We start from the raw sequence: 24,640 nt of genomic DNA, 5'->3' as shown, positions 1-24,640 counted from the left end.
CAATGTTTGACTGTATTGAAGGTTGGTTCAGTATACATGAGACAATGGATCATAATAAGGGGAGGCCAATGGGGTACTATTGGGTCGAATTAGATAGAGTTTAGTGCGATTGTGGAAATTTACAAGCCTTTTGTATGCCTTGCTTAGATGTCATAGCGGCATGTGCACATTCTCGCTTAGATCATAAAATACATTTATCCCCCATTTACAATGGCGAAAACATATTAGATGTGTACATCGTGACGTTCTCAGTGGTAGCAAAGGAGGATTATTGGCCTATTTATCAATGGGACATTGTTTGGCACAGTGACCAGATACGAAAGAAGAAAAAGGACCTCCCTAATAGTACCCGCATTTAAACTGAAATGGATATGTCAAATGAAATGATAAAATTATGCAGTACATGCCATTAACCAGGACACAATCGAAAAAATGTCCAAATATTGGGTCTAGCTTTGTAACATAATTTTTTATGTCAATCTTGATATGTAATTTATTTGTTATAAGCAAGAAATTTTAATTTAAATTAGACTTTCATTTCATATTCAAGTTAACATTCGGATACAATAAACTTAACACAACCACGCAAAAAACAACAACACGATAAACAAATAAAACAACAAAGCACATCATAAAACTTTGAGATTACAACCATTAAGATAATATCGGCTAGTCCAAGCATCATCATAAGAACATTTTAATTCTCTATTTTATGGTTGGCATTATATTTGGTAAAACTAATTTATGGGAACATGTTGAACAAGATGTTCTATTCACTTCAACTGAAGAAGACATGTCGAGAAAGATGTCATATGCAGGATCCATTTGACATCGTGTCTGTTAAAGTAACAGCTGGATCTATTGAAGTCAGATTTATTTACAGGTGCAAAATTATTTGGAATATTATGTAATCCTATGTGGCGCTTGATTTAGGGATAAGAGATTGTATCTGTTTTCAAGATATTTGATTGGTTTCTAAATATGGAGAATATTTACGAAACTAATGATTGAAGCCCTATCTTCATGGAGAAGATTATGGAGTATTTTCTGGAGTGCCCTACTTTGATTTGAAGCCCAAGTCCAGTCCAGAAGATTATTTTAAATAGCAAGAAACAAACCTAGTTATTGTGTGGAACTTACATTGTAGTTTGTGTTAAGGTTTATGTAGTCTTATGTTTGTTGTGACCCTCTTTAATATCATCTTGATAGAAGTGTTGGACGTTTCCATTATGTTATAATTCTGTCATTCACCCATAAGTTTTTAAGCATTGAGTGTTTGTGAATTTTGGAAGTGTGTCTTCAAAAGTTTTGTAATTGATCATCACAGTTGTGATTGAGGGTGATTTAGGAGGGCCTCATACCCAGGCGAGTCTTAGGTAGAAGTATAGCACGTGTAGTGATTAGGTGGGAAGGGTGTAAACCGGAGGTTGTTTACGTGTGAACCAGAGGTTGTTTACATAGTACTTCGAATTGATACTATCATAGTTGACTTATCCCTGGCTTGGTAACCCCCAAAGTAGGTATTATTTATACCGAATTGGGTGAACAATTACTTATATTCTTTAAAGTTTCTGCACTACTTTATTGTTTACCTTGCCATTGTGTGTAATTCAGAGATCAATGTCTCGACATCTTTTAGGACATCTGAGATCTCAATACCTGAATTTCAAACGTAATAGTCATTTTTCACAAGTTTATAGGAACGAGTTACTCCATTTTCGTTAGATACCGTAACTAGCCTATCAATTCTTCTGGTCTGTTCATCGTCGCGAATGTCTCCGTCTAACCATCTGATCAAGCTCCTCTGAAAATGCTCGAAGGTCTGTGTATTTCAAAGTTTGATCTTGTTCGCATGCTTTCTTGGCGAAAAAATAAGTTAAGCATCTCTTTTGATCAGTGAAAACATTGAAGGGGTACTATAAGACATATTTAAGAATGAAATAAGAAGATGTGTTTAAAATGGTGGAGATGAATGATTGTATTTATAAAAAAACAAAATAACTAAGTAGCCACATTGAATGGCTACTGCACTTTAGCAATACATTCATGTGTCGTGCTGTATGGCATGAGAAAGGAGCATGTACCATGTAGTGTGGTGTGTTCACATTAAAATGCATAAAGCATGTTGTGTGGCAAATTTTTTTTATTTGAAAAGTGGTTAGTTTAGAAATGATATTTTAAAAACTAATAGTTAGTAGAAATAATAATGATATCAACTTATTAAAATTAAAAACTAAAATCTTGCATTGAATACACTAAATTACATAATAATTAAAGTTAGTCAATAAACATAATGAAAACAATTTAAAACATAAACAATCTTATTAGTTTATCTTCTAATGAACTTAACATAAAAATTTCTAAATGACTAAGTCAATAAGTAATTATATTATAAAAAAATAGCAGTGAATTCGAGTCATTTAGTTTTGAAATAATTACATTATTCATAACATTTTTGGCATCTAATTCGAAATCCACATTACAATAACCAAAAATGAAACAAAAAGACCTTCATCATTTCTAATAGGGTTATTACCATTTTTGCCCCCTGCCATATAGGCGATTTTTGGTTTACCCCTGTAAATTTTTTTTTTGTAAAACTAACCTTGCCAAATGAAGACTATGTCGTTTTAGACCTCGCCAGCAAATGTCACATGCCATTTGCATATGTGGCATGCTGATTGTGTAATTCTTTTATTTTTTACTTTTTTATTTTTTATTTATTTTAATTTTGTATTAATTTTATTTATTTTTTATTTTTTTATTTTTTTTATTAATTTATTGTTAAAATTCAAAATTTTAAAAAAGTCTAAAAATCTTTGTAACAAGTAAGACTCTAAAAATCTTTGTAACAAGTAAGACTTGAACTCATGCCCTTTAACTCCTCACCACCAATGCACTTACCACTAGGCCATATGAATTTACTTTTAATGTTTACACACAATGCCTATATTATTATCACTTAGTTATCACTTAATTATAAATTTTACTTTAATTATATAATAAACTAAATTTAATTATATATAAAATAATTAAATAGAAATAATATATATAAAATAAACTGAAACTAATTGAAATAATTTAAATATATTAATTTAAATAATTATATATATATATATAAATCGAAACTAATATAAACTTAAATTATAAATTATTCTCTTAAATATATAATTTTATTCTAATAAATAAACTGAAACTATTATTAAGCACTCCCCTCCACTCAAATGTTTGAGCCTTTACCACTACACTATAACAATTGGTTTGTTAATATTTCACATGATATTTATATGTAGTAAACATTGTCAATACATAGTATTTCACATGTTCTCTTTAAAAATATTTAGAAATTGATGTTTTAAATACATTTGAAAAATTAATATTTTAATTATTTTAATATTAATAACTATTAGATTTATTTTAATTAATTTCCAGTTTTAATGTTTTGTTTTAAGTGCTTTTTATATAATATATCATATAATAATAAACTGAAATTAATTTATAATATATAGTATAATTTGGATAAATAAACTGGAATCAATTTTTCATATTATTTCAAAATATATACTATAGTTTATTATTTCAGTTTATTTCTAAATTTATCTTAATTTATTCTTACATATCATTTTAAAAATAATTGTACATCAAAACACATTTTAATAGTATATATTATAATAAAAAAAGCACTTAAAATCGGAAATTAATTAAAATAAATTTAATAATTTTTAATATTAAAATAATTAAAATATTAATTATCCAAATGTATTTAAACTACAAGGCAAATTAATTCAATATATTGACATGTTTACTACATATAAGTATCATGTGTAATGTTAACAAGGCAATTGTCATAGTTTAGAGGTCAAAGCTCTAGCATTTGAGTGGAGGGGAGTTGGTTCAAGTCCCATGTGAAGCTAAATTTTTAAAATTTTATGTGTTTTGAATTTTAATAATATTAAAATAAATAAAATATATATATATTACGTTAAAATAATAAAATAATATATTATGTTAAATAACAAATAAAAAATGTTTAAAAAAAATTAAGAAATAAAAAAATATATATTATGTGGAATTAAAAATAATAAAGAATGAAAAATATAATTACACGTCAGTATATTTGAATTTTAAAAAATTAAAAAAATAAAAGAATTAAACAATCAGCATGCCACATAAGCAAATGGCATGTGTCATTTGCTGGCGAGGTCTAAAACGACAGAATCTTCATTTGGCAAGGTTAGTTTTACAAAAAAAAAATTACAGGGGGGTAAACCAAAAGTCGCCTATATGGCAGGGGGCAAAAATGGTAATAACCCTTTCTAATACAAACATCTATTCCAACACCAAAAAAACTTATCTTAAATAATATATATTGAATTTTTACAAACATAAAATTAATTTTTTACTTTATTTCTTAAAAATAAACATACTATTTCTTAACGTCTGTGTAAGATAAACTCCTTTTTCCTATATTTTAGGCCATAATTTATAATATACATATGCAATTAAAATTCAAAAATATGTTACAAAAATAAATATATAAAATAAAAATTATGACGTGGTGTATATTATAAATAGTGAAGTGGATTTGGCAAAAGTCTTCCCCAAATTCCACACTCCCTTCCTCGTTTCAGTGTCTTCCTCCATCCCAATCTTCATTCATTCCTAATCAAAATCCTTCGCCGTTCTTTCCTTCACGAATCGATCCAAGGCTTCCCATCTCAACCTCTCACCATTCACATTCTTGACGCTAACCACCATCATCTTCTCCCTCTGCCTCTTCACCGACTCAATCGAAGATCGAACCACCGAGCTTGTATACCTTCAATCAAGATCCATTTCCGGAATAATCCACCTCAACGACCAATCCATCGCTCGCTACATCACCTCCGTCAAAACCCTAAGACCCTACTCCCTTCTCATCTTCTTCGATGTCGCGCAACTCCACAATGAATCCGAACTCCGCCTCACTGAGCTTCACAAAGAATTCTCCATCGTCACTTCTTCCTTCATCACCAACAACGCCAACCATTCCTCTCTTACAAAACTCTTCTTCTGAGACATCAAATTCAAAGAACTCTCAGCTACTTGGAGGGGGTCAGCATCAATCTTCATTTGGGTTTCTGACTTCTCCCCAAATTTGAGCCTTCCTTCCTTAATTGCATTTTGCACGAGATCCCTTGAAAGAAAACATTGAGATGTTTTATGGCAAAGAAAATTATGATATTTTCATAAACCCTCTTATTCCTTTGTTCTAAAGGGAGTATTTTAGCACCATGAGGCATTATCATTTGGCCATCTTTGACTAATAATAAAAACAATTGTCACATTTGGTGATGTCAAAAGTATAAGTTTTCTTAGGGAATATGCCGCCCTTATCAGGTTCGACTGGTTTTTACCATTCGAAGGTCAATTTCGTCTTCGTCAAAATCTAAAGGTTCTTCATACGACCCCTGATCAGTGGTTTTCACACGTATAATTATAGTTGTTTTTAGTTGTCTTTGAAGTATTTTATTTTATGTTTTATTTCTTTATTCCGCGTTTTATGCTTTGATTGTGTGTTTAAGTGTTTGCAGACTCAGATGAATGAAGTGGAGAAAATCAGTGAAAAAAGTGAAGAAACTGAAGAAAAGCACATCTGCTGGTCACACGCGTCCCCAGACGCGTCTCTCAAAGCCAAAATGCATTTCTCTAGTCACACGCATTCCAGGACGCGTCTCTCAAGCCTAAACGCGTGCCCACACGCGTGCACGAGGAAGGAGGACATGGAAAACAACTCTCTGCCAGGACGCGTCTCCACACGCGTGTCAGGCTTCCAAACGCGTTCCAGGACACGCTCCAGAAGTCCAAAATTGCAAAGGATTGCCTCACTCTGCTCAGACGCGTCCCTGGACGCGTGTCATCCCTCCAAGACGCGTTCCCATACGCGTCCACACACAATGTTTTGGGTCTGTTTTGCTGAAAAGCCCAGAATGACAGAAATAAAAGAACGAGAGTGCGTTGGGACAGGGGTTCGACGAATTTGGGAGCGAAAATATATTGTATAAGGCTGGAGAACTCATATTGGATGCAAGGATTGAAGAATTCTATGAGCTTTTGCCATTGAAGATTGGATTTCCTTCATTTATCTTTAATGTCTATAATTAACACTATGTTTTCTGTTATTTTTATGAGTACCTAAACCCCCCATTGCTAGGGGGTGACCCTGATTCTGATTGTGATGAATTTGTTCAATTGATGCAATAACTATTTTACTTTTTGTATCTGTTAATTTGTTCTTCATCTGTTAGTAATGCTTTATCCGTCGGAAAAACGGATTCTGAATATGAATGAATAGTGTAGCTGGACGACATATTATTTGTGGACATGATTAAGATCATATAATATCTATATCACCTAGGACTAGGGATATTATATTGTAACCGTAAATTCTTGTTATTGGAATGCTTGATCATAACCGTAATTATCTATGGACATAGTAATTAGGTTGTGAGGTCAAAGATCTCTTCACTAAGGCCTTAGGATTAGATACTCTAAAGAATCGGTAATTAACTATGAAAAGCATGTTGTTGCATTGAGACAGGAAATTTGTTGCATGAAGAATCATTCACCGTTCCTAGCAATCTACTCATCTCTGTTCATCGTTCTATTATTATGTATATTTACTTTATTTGCAAAACCAACCAAAACCCCTTTTGAACTTTTGTTTAATTGAAATACTGATAAAACTCTGTATCGTCAAGCAGTCCTTGAGATTCGATATTCGGGGAATTTTCCCTTTATTACTATAGAGGCAAAATAGTACACTTGCTATTTTACCGATCAAGTTTTTGGGGCCGTTGCCGGGGACTGCCAGATTATAGAGTTTTTAGATTTATTTCAATTAGAATTTTGTTGCTCTGCGACTAAAATTTTATTTTCTGCACTTTTTAATTTTTTTCCTAATTCTAATATTTTTCTAATCTCTGTATGCAAGGTAAGGCCTCAGCTGAATTTCTTTTTGACGCAGAAATTGAAAGAACCTTGCACGCAAGGCGGAGACAAGCTCGGTTGGCTACGCTGGAATCTAAAGAAGAAATTGTTAGAGTTCATTCAGGTTCAGGTTCTGAAAGTGAAGAAGAAGTTATGGGCGAAAATCCACCTCCACCTGAGAGACTTCTCGGAGACTATGGTGCAACGAACACACCGGGTGGTAGACTAACAATTGTCAACCAACCGGTAAATGCGGCAAATTTTCAATTGCATCCGAGCATAATAAATCAGCTGGAAAGAAAACCTTTCACCGGAAAGGTTAATGAAGATGCAAACAAGCACCTACAGAGATTTCTGACCATGAGTACGACTCTAAAAATTGAAGGGCATATAGAAGAGGCGAAGAAGCAGAGAATGTTCCCGTTCACATTGGCCGAAGAAGCAGAAGAGTGGTTCTATTCTCTTCAAGCGGGCAGCATTACATCATGGGGAGAGATGGAAAAATCTTTCTTAAATGAGTATTTCCCCGCATCTGTATTCATAAGGAAGAGGTATGACATCCTGAACTTCAAGCAGAAGGAAGGTGAACCCTTAGGAGATGCCTACAAAAGATTCAAAAGAATTTTAGTAGCATGTCCCACTCATAATATGGACAAGACTGAACAGATGCAAGTATTTGTAAATGGGCTCAGAATGAAAACAAAGCAGTTGATTGATACAGCAGCTGGAGGTTCAACAAATTTCACAACAGCCTTTGGCATCATAAAAATCATTGAAGCAATAGATGCAAATGAGCATTTGGAGCTGTATGACAGGTGTACTAGCAAACCGGAAGGAATCATTGATCTTAAGCTCGAAACTTCAAAAATGCGGGTTGAAGATGCAGTAGCTGCATAAGTTGAAAAGAAACTGAAAGCTATGAACATAGGTACACAAAAAGTGGCTCAAGTTCAACAAGCTCAACCTGTAAGTTGTGAAATTTGCCATAGTCCTCACCAAACTGTATGTTGTGTTGCTACTCCAAAACAGATTGAAGAAATAAAATTCTTGAGGCAAAACAATCCATATTCTAACACCTATAATCCTGGGTGGAAGAATCATCCAAATTTCTCATGGAAAGATCAACAACAACAAGGTCCTCAGAAGGCGGAGTGGGAAATAGCTATCGAGAGATTGGCTGGACAATGCTCTCAGTTTCAAGAAGAGACAAGAAACAACCACAGGAACACCACAGCCTCAATCAAAAATCTGGAAGTTCAAGTGGGTCAAATAGCACAGCACCTCACTCTACAGGCACAAGGTGCCTTTCCGAGCTCAACTGTGAAAAATCTGAAAGACCAAGAGAAGATTAATGTTGTTACAACAAGGAGTAAAAAAATGACAGAATCGGAAAAAGAGAAAAGGAATATTGATGATCCCATGGTAATAGAGGTGGATTTGGAAATAAGAGAGAATCCGAAAGAGCCAGAAGTGGTGGTACCACCGGTTAAACCATTTGAAGAAAAAATAAGAAAGATGTTGAACCGGTGATCAAACTACCTTTCCCTTCCAGAGTGACCAAGAAGGATTCTAAATAGAGAGACTTTGAAAAGTTTACTGCCTTGTTCAAAAAGTTAGAGGTAAATCTACCCTTCTTCGAAGCACTTGAGCACATGCCCTTGTATAGGAAATTTATGAAGGAGGTGATGGCAAAAAAGAGAACACTGGGAGGAGAACCAAAAAATTGAAACGGAGAAGTGTGGTATAGTCTCGTCAGCAAGAAAGATCCCAATCAAGAGGAAAGACCCTGGAGCGGTGGAGATACCATGCACTATCAAGAATATAACATTTAAAAAGGTACTCCTCGATTCTGGTTCTAGTGTGAGTTTAATGCCTCTGTCCATTTTCAAAAAGCTTGAATTGGAAAAGATTAGTGAAAGTAAGACACAGTTAAGGTTCGCCGATCATACCATTAAGAAATCATATAGGGTAGCTGAAGATGTACTAGTGGAAGTTGATAAGTTTTTATTCCCTGTTGACTTCCACATCATGGACATTCCGGAAGACGAAGAAACTCCTATCCTTCTTGGGAGACCATTTTTGTCGACAGGCCGCTGCAACTTCGACATTGAAAAACGGACACTAATGTTGAAATCATTTGATGAAGAAGTAACCTTGAAGATGTTAGGAGTTAAGAAACATAGGGCGGTTGTAAATGATCAAACTTCTGGTGGTATGGCAGAAAGTGAGGAAAAAGACAAAAAGCCTAAACATCTCCAAGAAAAAGTTTCAAGCATAGCCTCTCGGGTAGAAATAAATAATGGAGCTATCAAAAGTCCTAAGAAGGATAAGAAAGTCAAGAAGAATGTGGGAAGTGAATTGAAGAGAAAAGTTGTCCATGCCTTTCATCTTCATGAGTTCTTGGTTGAGGAGGTGAAAAGCAACCAGGTGTGGAATAGAAAATACCCTCCATAATAAAGGGTGATGGACCGTCGAGCCATGCGACGTTAAACGAAGCGCTTCGTGGGAGGCAACCCACATTTTTAATAATTACTTTGTCTTTTTGTCTATTTTATTTCAGGAAATAAAAGGGGCATTTCAAGTGGAAGCTATGGAGTGCATTACCCTCTGTGAGTCACCTTTCTCGGGCTTGTTCTAAAATATTGAGGCCAATGTTTCGCTCAAGTTTGGGGGAGGTTTTACTTTTAGCATTTTAATTTATATTGCTGCTATAATATGTGTAAGACCTACAAAACATACTTTTCCCAAATTTTGACCGAAATTTTTGTTTTGAAGAGTTTTGATCTTAAAGAGCGATCGGGAATAGTATATAGAGATGAAGGGAGGATTGTTTGAGGACAGGGAGTTCGGAATAATGTGGCAAGAAGAGGTTTGTTTAAACACCCTTGGTTCCATAAATGAAATACGAGTCTAACGTGTAGATTTGCACCATAGTACTTGTCTCCTGAGAAATACTCCTCGAGTAGTTTATTGATACAGTCTGGCATAATTCAGATGCACGTGCATAATGACGGGTTGAGAAGAAAAAAAAAGAAATATGTATAAAGTTGGAACCAAATGATGAAAAGGCGGTAAAAGGCAACCGACTCGCTAAGTTGGGTAACCATCACCCGGTTATTCAGCCCAAAGGAGGTTGATCCCCAAACGTCGTCCAAAAGGACAATATATAACTGCAAAGTTTGAAAATTTCATCGGTAATAAAAAGGTAGCAAATGCTGCTCGTTTGGTGCCAGAAAAAGAAAATAAAAAGCCTTGATTTGTCTCATGCATGTGATGATTATTATAAGAAATACATTGCCTTAATGTGATTGTCCGAATGAAAGAGGAGGAAAATCGGAAAGAGACTTAAGTGCAAAGCATAGTTGGAGAGGTATCCGAAAGGGGAGCTTGAGGTTTAATGTTGTAGCAGAAACTCGTCGCGTCATGTGAATGCCGGACCAACTGTTTCTTGATCAATACAAACGAATATCTCACGTATGAACACCGGTGTGCCTTGAAGGTCATTAACTCTTGTAATTGTCGCTTGAGGTCAAGCAACGGTTTAAGTTTGGGGGAGTTTGATCAGTGGTTTTCACACGTATAATTATAGTTGTTTTTAGTTGTCTTTGAAGTATTTTATTTTATGTTTTATTTCTTTATTCCGCGTTTTATGCTTTGATTGTGTGTTTAAGTGTTTGCAGACTCAGATGAATGAAGTGGAGAAAATCAGTGAAAAAAGTGAAGAAACTGAAGAAAAGCATATCTACTGGTCACACGCGTCCCCAGACGCGTCTCTCAAAGCCAAAATGCATTTCTCTGGTCACACGCGTTCCAGGACGCGTCTCTCAAGCCTAAACGCGTGCCCACACGCGTGCACGAGGAAGGGGGACAAGGAAAACAACTCTCTGCCAGGACGCGTCTCCACACGCGTGTCAGGCTTCCAAATGCGTTCCAGGACGCGCTCCAGAAGTCCAAATTTGCAAAGGATTGCCTCACTCTGCTCAGACGCGTCCCTGGACGCGTGTCATCCCTCCAAGACGCGTTCCCACACGCGTCCACACGCAATGTTTTGGGCCTGTTTTGTTGAAAAGCCCAGAATGACAGAAATAAAAGAACGAGAGTGCGTTGGGACAGGGGTTCGACGAATTTGGGAGCGAAAATATACTGTAGAAGGCTGGAGAACTCAAATTTGATGCAAGGATTGAAGAATTCTATGAGCTTTTGCCATTGAAGATTGGATTTCCTTCATTTATCTATAATGTCTACAATTAACACTATGTTTTCTGTTATTTTTATGAGTAGCTAAACCCCCCATTGCTAGGGGGTGACCCTGATTCTGATTGTGATGAATTTGTTCAATTGATGCAATAACTATTTTACTTTTCGTATCTGTTAATTTGTTCTTCATCTGTTAGTAATGCTTTATCCGTCGAAAAAACGGATTCTGAGTATGAATGAATAATGTAGCTGGACGACATATTATTTGTGGACATGATTAAGAACATATAATATCTATATCACCTATGACTAGGGATATCATATTGTAACCGGAAATTCTTGTTATTGGAATGCTTGATCATAACCGTAATTATCTATGGACATAGTAATTAGGTTGTGAGGTCAAAGATCTCTTCACTAAGGCCTTAGGATTAGATACTCTAAAGAACCGGTAATTAACTATGAAAAGCATGTTGTTGCATTGAGACAGGAAATTCGTTGCATGAAGAATCATTCACCGTCCCTAGCAATCTACTCATCTCTGTTCATCGTTCTATTATTCTGTATATTTACTTTATTTGCAAAACCAACCAAAACCCCTTTTGAACTTTTGGTTAATTGAAATACTGATAAAACTCTGTATCGTCAAGCATTCCTTGAGATTCGATATTCGGGGAATTTTCCCTTTATTACTAAAGAGGCAAAATAATACACTTGCTCTTTTACCGATCAACCCCTGACCGCCTTCGTAGAATTCGACATAGGCTATTCTTTCTCTTCTATTGTTCTTACTTGCTCTAGATTTTTCAATTTTTAAGCGTTTTATCTGTCGAACCCTATCAGCAAATGTTGAAGCGGTAAAGCGGTAAGCAACAAAAGTTTTGGAAGTATTTATCCGGGAAATTATCGTGTCCACAGAGATTAGTGCTACTGAATTTCCGTTCGACGGGTTCTTAGTTCTTGAGTTCGGGTTAAATGGATTTTTAGTAAACAACAGAAAATATAACATATGAACATAAAAAGAAATTCATTCTTGATAGAGAATAACTTATCTGGTTTGAATCTAAACTACTCCTCACAAACTTAGATTTATCACTCCGCCGCACTCAATCTACAATACTTATCAGAATCATCACATATCCCTCACATCAATGTCCATTTCTGCAACACCGACGAGATTTCAACTATATTGCTCTTTCGACGATGTCTCAACCGATCGAACAACACAGAGACATTAAACTTAGATATTATGTGGATGTTAACCCCAAATCCTATGTCTAGAATCTAAAGCTAACAAATATCCCCCTAATCAAGATTTATGATGTCTATTACTACAACAACACAAATCCAAAGTATTTAAGCAAAAAGATCAAGGAAACACCGATTAAGATTTGTAAAGCAAACTTTATACAACTAGTAGAAAGAGTAACAAACATACATAGGTTTAGAGTAAACTTACAAACAAACCCAACAAAAGTGGTTACAAAGAGAAGAGGAGGAGAAGAAAACCAAATCTTTCACGGTGTCAATCACGAGCAAAGAAGCTTCGACTCCGGATCATCCGATTACAACCTCCAATGGTGTTTCCAAGCTAAATCTACCCAGAAATGACCTAGGATGAGTTGGGGTTCAAAAATACCCAAAACATAACCTAAAAAATCTGATTTTCACCTATTTATGCAATTTTCAGTTCTGTACAGCGCGCGTCGCGCTCAGAAGCGCGCATCGCGCCCACACTGCTGTCATGAGAAAACAGCTTTTAGTAAAAATGACGTAACTTGATAACCGTAACTCCGATTTGCGTCCAGTTCGAATCGTTGGAAAGCTTATTCAATTTCCCATCTAACAATGACAACATATCAACCAAATTAGTGATTTATTATTCTTTGGTTTTGAGCTTTATTCGTTGACGAGTTGGTTTCGTTGCTCAAAAACGCGCGTTTGAAGTCGTGTCTTCGACACGTTATTGCTCATGCTCCAAATACGCCTCAATAACTACAAAATGAATAGAAAACTATCAAAAAGTATAAAATTATATGAAAATACATCTATTCACAAAGTATACGTATTTATACACAAAACGGGGTATTATTCAAACGGTATTAACAAAAAGTATCGATAAGTGCAACAAAACATATATATATATATATATATATATATATATATATATAATAAGTACATTTTTGCACTTATTAGCAAACTGAGTCATATTTCTCAACTATTGGATGTCCAATTTCTTCCTAATGGAATAGTCAAGACCCTCTGCAGCCATTTCGACCAACTCATATTATGGCATTTGAGTGAAACATCTCGCTTTGAGAAAATAGAATCGATTTAGATAATCATCTATTGACTCAGTGAATTTTTGCTTAACACTAGCCAATTCCTTTAAACTAATCTTAGTATGTCCCATGTATAATTGTTCATGGAACAACCTTTCTAGTTGAGCCCAACTATGGATCAAATTTGCTGGTAATGTTGTGAACCATGTGAAGGCATTTTTTATTAATGAACTTGGGAAATATTTAATCCTAAGATTCTCATTTCTGGTGATTTCCCCTGCCTTTATTAGGTATCTAGCCACATGTTCGACAGTAGACTCGTTAGTGTCCCTAGAGAATTTCGTGAATTTGGGGACTTTCCACCTACGAGGGTATATTTGATTGCAAGATATACTTGTTTAATGGTGAAGTGTAACTTGGCCTATGAAGGCCAACATTTACACCATTTCGAGCCATGATTCGTTCGACCATGGCTGCCAAATTATTTTCTACTGCCATATTACCATGTCGAATCTGATGTATAAATTCATCAGCATTTTGGTTCAACCATTACAATTCTAGGTTCCTCCTCTCTTGAATTGGTGGTTCCTGCCTAAGAGGTTTGACTCTAGGTTGTTCGACTGCCCCTCACTAGTTTATCACATTCGCATGGGGTGTATTTCTTTGATTTTGTTGAAATTGATTAATCATTGGGTCCTCTCCAAGGATTGCCCCATGATTTTTTCTTACCCATTCCCTTTGAGTATGTGGTGAGGTTTGAGGCACACCAAAGAAATCGGCGATGCACGTCATTTGTGCTGCCATTTGTTGGTTTGCTTGAGTGGTGTTTTGAATCAAAGGGTTAAATATCGTACCCATTTGATTGTGCAAGCATTTGGACCATTTCGTGTTTACTTTCGTCCATTTATTTCCTGATCACTGCTGCAGAGTTATTTGTAAAATTTGCCATTAGGAAGAGAATCCCGTCCCGAAGGGTTTGCTAATTCGACCTAAATTATTAGCAGCAGACCCAGAACCTTGTAACGGCGAAGTTATGTTCATTATAAGTTTTGAATAAGTCGAAGTGGAATTATGCAAACCTGCCATAAATGACGTTGGCATGCCATAAGGCTGTTCACTGGTGGACCATATGATCCTATATAAGTCAAAATAGGGCCAGTTTGAGCGTTCGACTACGTTGGCTCAAACTTGTTGAATACAATCTGGCAACTGAAATAGGCGCTGACACTGTAGTTCCCCTTGTCGAAGTGACTGTGGGTGGTACTTCATTATTGTTAGGCGGATTTTAATTATTTGGCTGACTTTGATTTTCCATTTTCCTAACTTATTTTTTCTTGGGTATTTCTCTGTCGTTTGTGGCTAATTTACCACTTCTTAATTTCATGCAACAAAGTCTACTACAAGAAAATAATGAAGAACTTTCTAAAACTTTCAGAAGAACAAAATATTAAAGCACATGTCCCACTAGGCGTGCTAATTTGTTTACCTTAAAATTTGGCAAACAACCGCTAGTCTTCCAAAACAAATGTTTTTATGTTACTCACAGGATCGACTAAATTGATACTAGGATATGTGTTTTTATTTTAAACTAAGTTCTTGGAAATTAAGAATACTTCGCCAGTATTCATAATTTTGTATTAATCTAAGTTAATCTTGCAAAACTTGTAAAGAAAATGCAGTAAAGGTAATTGAAAGTAAATTGTAAGAAGTAAATTCTGGATATGATAAATTGTAAACTGAATAAAAATGGTGTTTACACATACATTTCTCTGGGGACTCTTTTCTCAATAACGCAGATACTTTGAGTTTATTTGAGATATTGTGCAAATGAATTAACACCCTGAATCATAACACTAAGACTTCTATATATTGTAACTCGAAATAACCGTTTTTCAGCAGCCCTTCGCTCAAAACAAGACACGTTTCGCTCGACATGTCTTCTTTCCTCCTGAAACTCCACACGTCTTTTGTTGAAATTAGATAAGGACGAAAATCAGTTAATCCTTATTTAAATTTCAAACATCTCCTGTCAAATACCACGTCTATTCCGTCGAACAAATATAAAATTTAGAAAATATTTCTAAGTCTCCGTCCAACGTTTTCTTCTTGCATAAGGGCGACTTCGACAAATCTTTAGCAAACACGTTTTCTTGCCGAAAGCTCATACTATCTCCAAAGATATTTTTCTCTTTATTAAGATAATATAGCGTAGAAGTCTTCAGCTAAGAGGTTGCAAACCATTTAAAACTAAAAAAATATGATAAAAAATAAAGAGTTAAAATGCAGTGCTTGTAAAATAGTTTTACACTGCCATCCAATAGGGAGTCATGAATGTGCCATGTTATTAAAGTTTTTTTTAAAATAAAAAAATATTTTAATTGGATGCATGGTGGTGATTGGTTGACACTGTCAATGACCCATTTTCTCAAAAATAAAAGTTATTAAAACACAAATATGAAAAATTTTCGAAAACAAATATCTGAAATGAGAATTATGACATGGTGTTAACAGAGTGAAGTGGATTTGTCAAAAGTCTTCCCCAAATTCCACACTCCATCCCAATCTTCATTCATTCCAAATCAAAACCCTTTGCAGAATTCTCTGCTTCACGAATCCATCCATGGCTTCCCATCTCAACCTCTCACCATTCACATTCTTCACTCTAACCACCATCATCTTCTCCCTCTTCTTCTCCACCAACTCAACCGATGACCGAACCACCGAGCTTCTATCCCTTCAATCAAGATCCACTTCCGGAATAATCCACCTCAACGACCAATCCATCGCTCGCTACATCACCTCCGTCAAAACCCCAAGACCCTACTCCTTTCTCATCTTCTTCGACGCCGCCCAACTCCGCGACAAATCCGAACTCCGCCTCACCGAGCTTCACAAAGAATTCTCCATCGTCGCTTCTTCCTTCATCACCAACAACGCCAACCATTCCTCTCTTACAAAACTCTTCTTCTGCGACATCGAATTCAAAGAGTCGCAACTCACTTTCTCACAATTCGGCGTCAATGCCCTCCCTCACATCCGTCTGGTGAGTCCTAATCACGGACTCAAGGACTCCGAACACATGGATCAGGGAGATTACTCTCGCCTCGCCGAATCCATGGCTGAATTCGTCGAAGCGAAGACTAAATTAACCGTTGGGACAATTCATCGTCCGCCGCTTCTCTCGAGAAACAAAATCATCCTCATTGTTGTTGGATTCTTGATCTGGTTATCTTATTTCGTTAAGAAGCTTCTTACTGGTGAAACTTTGTTGCATGACCCTAGGGTTTGGTTGGCGGGTTCTGTTTTTGTTTACTTTTTCAGTGTTTCGGGTGCTATGCATAATATTATCAGGAAAATGCCGATGTTTCTTGTGGATCGTAACGATCCTTCGAAGCTTGTGTTTTTCTATCAGGGATCTGGAATGCAGCTTGGTGCGGAGGGTTTTACTGTTGGATTCTTGTATACGCTTGTGGGTTTGCTTTTGGCGTTTATGAGCCATGGGCTTGTTAAGGTCAAGAGTGTTAAGGTGCAGAGGGTGGTTATGATTTTCGCGTTGTTGGTTTGTTTTTTGGCTGTGAAACAGGTTGTGTTTTTGGATAATTGGAAGACTGGATATGGGATTCATGGATATTGGCCCTCTAACTGGAACTTTTGAGGTTTGGCGCGGATTAATTTACATCTTTTCCTCTAAAATTCGAGAATTTTGGGTATGTAAAACTATGCATTTCTTTCTGAAATCTGAAAACTTACTGAGAATGATGTCTTATATTATGTTAGAACTTTAATGTAGCTTGTCATTGCCCTGTCGTGGCAATGGCTCAGATTTGAGCTAGAATTTGAGTATGAAAAAAAAATTATAATCCCTGGGAGTACTTTTTGTTTGGATGTGTTACAGTTAGTGGTAATTCGATTATGTTGAATTTTGTTTTACTACTGTTAAGTTGATTGGTATATCTGTCTTAAAATGCTCCCTTAACTGAATGTGCATGCACTTGTATTTTTGTGTACGGGACTGAGAGATATAGCCATTAATCTCTAGTGAAGTGCATAAAAGATATAGCCATTAATATCTAGGATTCAGCTTATATGAAGTGCAGCAGGGGTATATCTATGGATGAGAAAATCAAGGGAGTTAGTTTAGATAAATCCATTGGTCTCTATTAACTAATAATTAGCTCATCACAAAAATATGACCCACTTAGCACTTTACTCTAGAATTTCTTATTTGACTTTGGAATATCCTACTTCTCCTAAATCACAAGTCAAATTGTGGTTGTTTTGATGAAAATGTTTGTTAATTTTGGTTTAATACTCAAATTACTTGTCCGCTTATATGGCCTAGTATGGTGGACTGTTAATTTTCATGGTCATGTTTGTACTCGTTTGACATGTTTTTAAAGTTAATGTGTGGTCTTTGGTGCTCACACTTTGGCCAATGGGTTTGATAATCCAAGTTCTCCTTTTAGTATATCTGAGTAGCTAGTAACAAAATTTCCCAGTACAAAATGGTTAGTGGTCTATTACTTTTCTCGCTCATGACGTATAATCATTTGTTTACCTACCACCTTCCTTGTTTCAACCTACTAAACCAAATAAACTCATAGGCTTTGTTTAGGAACCAAGTCAACTCATAGGCTTTGTTTGGGAGTTTAGGATGAGAAGGGGAAGCATTTGTAAAAAAAGGAAGGATGAAGTAGAAAAAGTTGAAGGTTTTGGAAAGGGGAGACTTTGGGGGTTTATTTTTCTTCATAATTCAAAAACCCCCTAATATGGGGGAATTCATGATTTTGTTGTAGAATGACTTTAGAGGGTTTTGGATGGCTTAGATAAATTATTCAAATTCAATTTATGTTGTTATAATTATCTATATATTAAAAATATATTAATCTCAAACATTCATTTTATTCTATACAAAGCACTCTCAAAAAAGTTAAAAGATTTGTCTTTTTTCCTTTTATTCTTCTCCCTTCAAAGTCCTCCATTCCCTCCAAAATTCCAAACAGAGCCTTAAAAACAAGGGCATCTGTAAATCCAACTTGGCAGTGAGTGAAAAAAAAGTGGGTAGCATCATTTTGGTTGTTAGCTATACTGGGTGCCAGGGTGTGGTATTCTCAAGCTCTAGTTTGATCTCTTGCTGAAGAATTAGATGCCATATGTGGTATTCTCAAGCTCTAGTTTGATCTCTTGCTGAAGAATTAGATGCCATAGGAACAGATGACATTTTTTGATATATCATCTATACTTGGGTTTGGAAATATATCTAGGTCTCAAATTTTTTGATCATTTGATACAAACCTATGAATCTTGTGTTAAATGGTCATTGGTCAACATGTTGTTAGTGTTGGGTTTGGATTCTTGTCCTGTAGTCGAAAGCTTTTCTGAACAATTTTAGTTCAACCTCTTTAATGGGGGCAGACTGAACTTACCTTTCACTATGCTGATGTTAATTTTCACACCGCATTTGATTTTAATATCTCAATTAATCAGTGGGAACTTAAGCTGGATCTGAAATTTGAAAGATACAAATTTTAGCTTTGGGTTTTCCTGGTTTATTTTTTCGGCAATGTTATGAATAGGCATATTAATTGAACTTGCTTGGCATAATTTATTTCGAATTAGATTTTACTAGTCTGTGTAAGATTTCTTGGCACAATTGATTGTGTAATAGATTTGACTAGTCTGTGTAAGATTTCGTTTGGCAGATACATGGTAGTGCATTTCAAACTTTAGTTCATAAATTTATCATCTGGAAAGTATAATTCTTACAATAGCATAACCCTTCTCACAATACACTGAATGGAATGTGATTCATTGTTAATTCAGTTTAATCTCAATTGCCTATTGTTAAATGGGCTAAGTAAATTTCAAGTGCAACTTCTATTTTCATTTCATTGCTTTCTTCTGTTGTCTTTTCCTTGCAAGTTTAATATTTTGTTGCAGTTTAATAATGTCTTTATTAAGTAATATTTCCTTTGTTAAAAAAAAGTTGATATTTCCTTTAACCCAGAACAGTACCTTAGCAAAGAGGTAAGTTGTTTGTAAAAGTGTTTGAGTTTGAGCTGCGCATACATTTTCCCCCAAAAGAGAATAAGGTTTTCATTAACTCCTGCAAGATCTGACCATCACTTTGTAGACAGATTCACATGTCCACCCCCAAAATAAAGATGTGCAAATATCCAATTTCTTTCACATGAAATCCAACTGTTGGCTTTAAAAAAAAGTTGATACTTTTGGTAGTCTCGTGTAAACTACCAAACCCACGGAAACAAGAAAATTTACACTTTTCCTGATTACTTTTATTCAAACCAGATTTAAGTCTTCTTTTCTTCCATCTCATCATTTTCAATCAAATGAAGTACATACTAAATAAGCACGTCAAGTTTAGATAAACCCAAAGCTTTGTTGCGCAGCACTTGTTATGCCCGGTGATCGGTAGCACTAATGGACCTCGCTCGATGTAGTTTTAAAGACTATTTGCGGCTAGTATAACTCTTGCACAATTGTTTGTACAAGTATCATGGTTTGATTAATATTTGTATTGTCATATGATTCAAAGTTGATGAGAGGAATTTTTAATGGAAGGAACATAATTTGCCTAAAGAAATAAGAGTTGTGTTATGCTTTCTGAGATCATTTTGTTTTAGCCAATCAACGTCCTCTATGGAATTCTTCCTCCCATCCACCTCCAATCTTCTCAGGATTTCCTTGAGGATTCAAAAATGCTTTTTAGATTCTAAAGTTTTTAACGCGTTTTTGAATGTTAGAATTAGGATGTGAACTCAATAAACAAACATAACAAACATAAACACTAATAAATTAAATAAATTCAATAGCATAACAAACAAAAAACACCAACAATACATCACTATAAAGTAAAACATCAGCTATAGATAAACAAGATTTTGAAGGAAACAAGCTAATTACTTTTTCATTGAGTTCAACCATGAATATTGCAATTTCATGAAATGTCTTTGAGACAATCAAATTTGCTTAGATAGTAAGAATAAATCTAGCTAAGATCATTTCTAACTCGATCCGTTTGTACGATATTGATCTAATATTAAGAATATAGTTTTCATATCACGGCCATTTTGAAGTTGCATGTTGATGAATTTAACATGTCAATTATCATTAATTAATAAACGAGAATGCTAAATATCGCTCACCCTTCTTGTGTCGTGGTGGTTGAGACAACAATCATTTGACCCGTTTGGTCTTTCGGACCAAACATTGTAACACCCACATTGATCCTAAGCAATTGAGAAGGAGCTCCATTTTACACTATGACTATGTTAGAATTCATTTTGATTGTGTACTGCTAAGAAGAATTCATTATTTTGTATGGTGAAGTGAAAATGAATTAAAAACATCAATTTGTACACATGCATTCTAGACCACATCGTGTTGTTAAAGTTTAGATTCTATATTGTGAACTTAAAATTGAAGTGGTTTACCCATGTTTGAATTCTATAATTCGAATATGCAAAACACTCCCCCAACATGTATTCTATAATGTGTTTTGATTATAGAATTCGAACATGCGTTTTATAGTATTTGATCCTTTATTTTACACATACATCAAACCAAACATGACAGTAATTATCCTTCATTGCCAACCTTACTTTTGAATTCCTCAAACTGAGCATTAACCTTACTTCTTCCATCCATGTTTGCTACTATTCTTTTCAAGTATTGATACATTCCATCCTTAACTTCATAAACAATTTTAAATTAAGATTATGGTGTATAATCGGGTCGAGATAATAGGAGACAACATGCAATGAGTGTGTAACTAAGAGAGAGAAAAAATAGAAACTTTTATTGATAAGATGAATTCTTATCTATCCAATTCAAAAAGTTTGGTAAGGTTATGTCATGTGTAAAATGTTTTAAAAACAACAAATAATTATAATATTTAATAAATAATTAAATGTGTTAAGATTAAATGGTATTATATTATCGATTGAAGGTACACTATCTAACTTTTTGTGTTGAGTAGAAAAGTTGTCTCCTTAAAATAATGACATTTCTTCATAAATATATTCTAAGACTGACTTTTTCACATCGCTACCAAACACAACACTCTAATTAAGGGGAAAAAAAAACGGTTAAACAATTGGTGAAAATTTTTCTTCAAAATCCCTTATCTGTAATCTTATTTTCAACAAAAACTTCTATCATTGGACTTCGAAAAGGTACTAGACTTTCATTCGTGAGATGTGAGCATTCTTACTAATCTTCTCTTTTTGTCATTCAAGCATCCTAAGGTTAAATAGGATGTGAAAAACGAGTGGTAACATGCCTAATCAAGTCTCTACCTTAAGTGAAATGATAGTAAAGACATAAGGTCGGTTCTTTAATAGATATAAGTTTAATTCTTCTACATGGATATAAGTTTAATTCTTCTACCAATATTGTTTTTCTCTTTGTTGAAGGGTTATCTTGAGTATAGTCCTCCACTCCTCCTCTGACCGGTTCTTCCAAAAAGCTATATGTTCCTCCAAAACCCTCTTATTGCTTCTACCTTTTTGTTCAAATATGTCACCTATATGTCATGGTCGGATGGTGCTTAAACTCTATTTGGCAAGTTATATTTCGATATCTTATAAGTTCGTATGATAATAAAAAATCTGTTTGGTAACGGTCTTTTCATCATAAATTTGTAACTTATTTTATTAGTTTATAGTTTATTTTCTAGATACTATTTTAAATAGCGTTTTAACTTATAACTTATATTTTTTTTTCATTAATACCCTTATAAATTTTAATTATTTTATATATGTATTTAATTATTAATTAAGAAATATTTTTTTATATCATTTTACATTTATCAACTAGTTAAACCGCTAATTTTGCCAAACACTTTCATTAGCTTATCATCTATTAGTTACCAGTCATCAGTTATAAATTAGGCTAAATTACAGTTTTGGTCCCCCTGTTTTAGGTTTTTCACGATTTTGGTCCCCCTATTTTCTTTTTAAACAGTTTTGGTCCCCAATCCCAATTTTGTCCATGAACAGTGCATGAACAGTACATGTCCGTACATGAACAGTGCATGAAAAGTTGCATCAAAATTGGGATGGGGGACCAAAACTGTTTAAAAAGAAAATAGGGGGACCAAAATCGTGAAAAACCCAAAACAGGGGTACCAAAACTGTAATTTAGCCTATAAATTATAAGCTATCAGCCATCAGTCATCATTCATAAGCTATAAACTATAAGTTAGCTTATCGCCCAACCGCTAATTTTATCGAGCTGAGTCTTAAATCCTATACCATATCGGGTAACAGAAATATATATATATATATATATATATATATATATATATATATATATATATATATATATATATATATATATATATATATATATATATATATATATATATATATCTTAAAAAATCTTCACCTTTTTGCAACATTAAAGAAATAACATTATTGTAAAATAAAGGAGCAATATCTATGAAAATTCTCCCACACATTCCTAGAAAATTTTATTGATAATTGTCTTATTGTACTTTCTCTTTAAAAGTTTGCCAGAGTTGGTGTTATAGAAGATTATGCACAACTGAAATTAAATAAGAGAAGGAGATAGATAGAGGGCCCATTTGTTTTGGCTTTTTTTAAAAATGATTTTTATAGTGTTATAAAATTTTGTGAAAGAAATTTTTTATAAAAGTTTCAAATGAAAATTTTGTTTGAATAGTTATTTTTAAAATGTGATTTTAGGTATTTCATATATTAATAGGAAAAAAATTTGGATATTAAAATTTCAAAAAATCACTTAATTTTGAAGCTATTTCAAATAGATTTTCATAAAAATCATTTTTGAAATACAACTTTTTGAAAAAAATGCGATTTTGACTAAGTTTTGGTCTTCAATCATCTATATTTATGTTCTAGGATGTCAAAATTAGTGTTTTATTCTAGAAAAAACGAATATAAAAAATTTGTAATATTTTAAAAAACGATTTTAGAAAATCTATTTTTAAAAATACAAAGAAAAAATCCATTTTTTTTAAAGCTGAAACAAACAGGCCCAGAGTATTGAAGTGAAGGAAGAGATAATTCTTTATTGATTGATTCACCACACAATTAGAGCTGTCAAAATGGGCTCGGCCCATTGGGCCGGCCCAAAAGCCCTATAATTTAGCGCGGGCCGGGCCGCAAAATACCTTAAAAAAAGACGACCCTATCTTTTTGGGCCAGCCCACCGGGCCTATGTTTTTTATGGGCTGGGCCGGGCCGGGCCAAGCGGGCTTCGGGCTGGCCCATTAAAAAAAGATTTTGGTAAATTTTGGAGAAAAAAGATTGAGATAAGATATGATTTTATAAATGTGTTTTCAAGTTATAAAGAAAAGTTAAAGAGGATCAACATATATTTTCAAAATGATGTGATCAAGGAAATGATTGTGAGATGTAGAAAAAATTTGATAAGTATTAGTGATAATATTAAGTTACTTTATACTTTTACATGGATGATTTTGTGGTATATATATATATATATATATATATATATATATATATATATATATATATATATATATATATATATATATTTATATATATATATATATATATATATATATTTGTGGATAAATATTTTAAACATCACTTATATACGTTTATGATAACTTTTTACTTATGTTGTATTGCATTTATCCATTACATCCTTTTTAAAAATTAAAATTATAATATTGAAATACGGGCCGGGCTGGCCCATCGGGCCGCACGGGCCTTTGAAAAATGGGTCGGGCTCATTTTATGTGGCCCATTTAGCAATTGGGCTGGGCCGGGCCAGCCCATTAAAACACGCTGGCCCACCGGGCCGAGGCGGGCTGGTCCGGGCCGGCCCATTTGACAGCTCTACACACAATACACAAGCTGTTAACATGTTACTAGATAAAAGAATTAACAAACTATACAATTAGCATGTAACTGAATTTCTAACATAGACTTATTAAGTGTGAATTACTACACAACACACTCTCTTAATTCAAACTTCTTAATTCAAACTTCCAACAAGTTATACATCTACCCAATTCAAACTCCGTGCTGCAGGTTTGAATCAAATGCCACCATTTCCATTTCTGCCTTCAGTTTAGAGATCTGTTCTCCTTTTACAGCTTTAGTCAAGATATCACCAGTTTGATCTTTGGTAGGACAATATCTTATTGCCAACCTTCCTTTGTT

The 24,640-nt window shown here is 34.4% G+C and overlaps 1 protein-coding gene across 1 annotated transcript; it reads left to right on the top strand.

Moving 5' to 3' along the window:
• Positions 1 to 15,926: 15,926 nt before the first annotated feature.
• LOC131643447 (probable dolichyl-diphosphooligosaccharide--protein glycosyltransferase subunit 3B) lies at positions 15,927 to 17,311 on the top strand. Its single transcript, XM_058913661.1, has one exon. It carries the CDS (start codon positions 16,069 to 16,071, stop codon positions 17,101 to 17,103), a length of 1,035 nt encoding a protein of 344 aa, XP_058769644.1. The 5' UTR covers positions 15,927 to 16,068; the 3' UTR covers positions 17,104 to 17,311.
• The last annotated feature ends 7,329 nt before the right edge of the window (positions 17,312 to 24,640 follow it).

The sequence above is a fragment of the Vicia villosa genome, linkage group LG1 (assembly GCF_029867415.1).
Source record: "Vicia villosa cultivar HV-30 ecotype Madison, WI linkage group LG1, Vvil1.0, whole genome shotgun sequence".
Classification (NCBI taxonomy): domain Eukaryota; kingdom Viridiplantae; phylum Streptophyta; class Magnoliopsida; order Fabales; family Fabaceae; genus Vicia; species Vicia villosa.
Note: the sequence above shows the minus strand (reverse complement) of the source record. Positions and strands in the feature narration are given on the sequence as shown.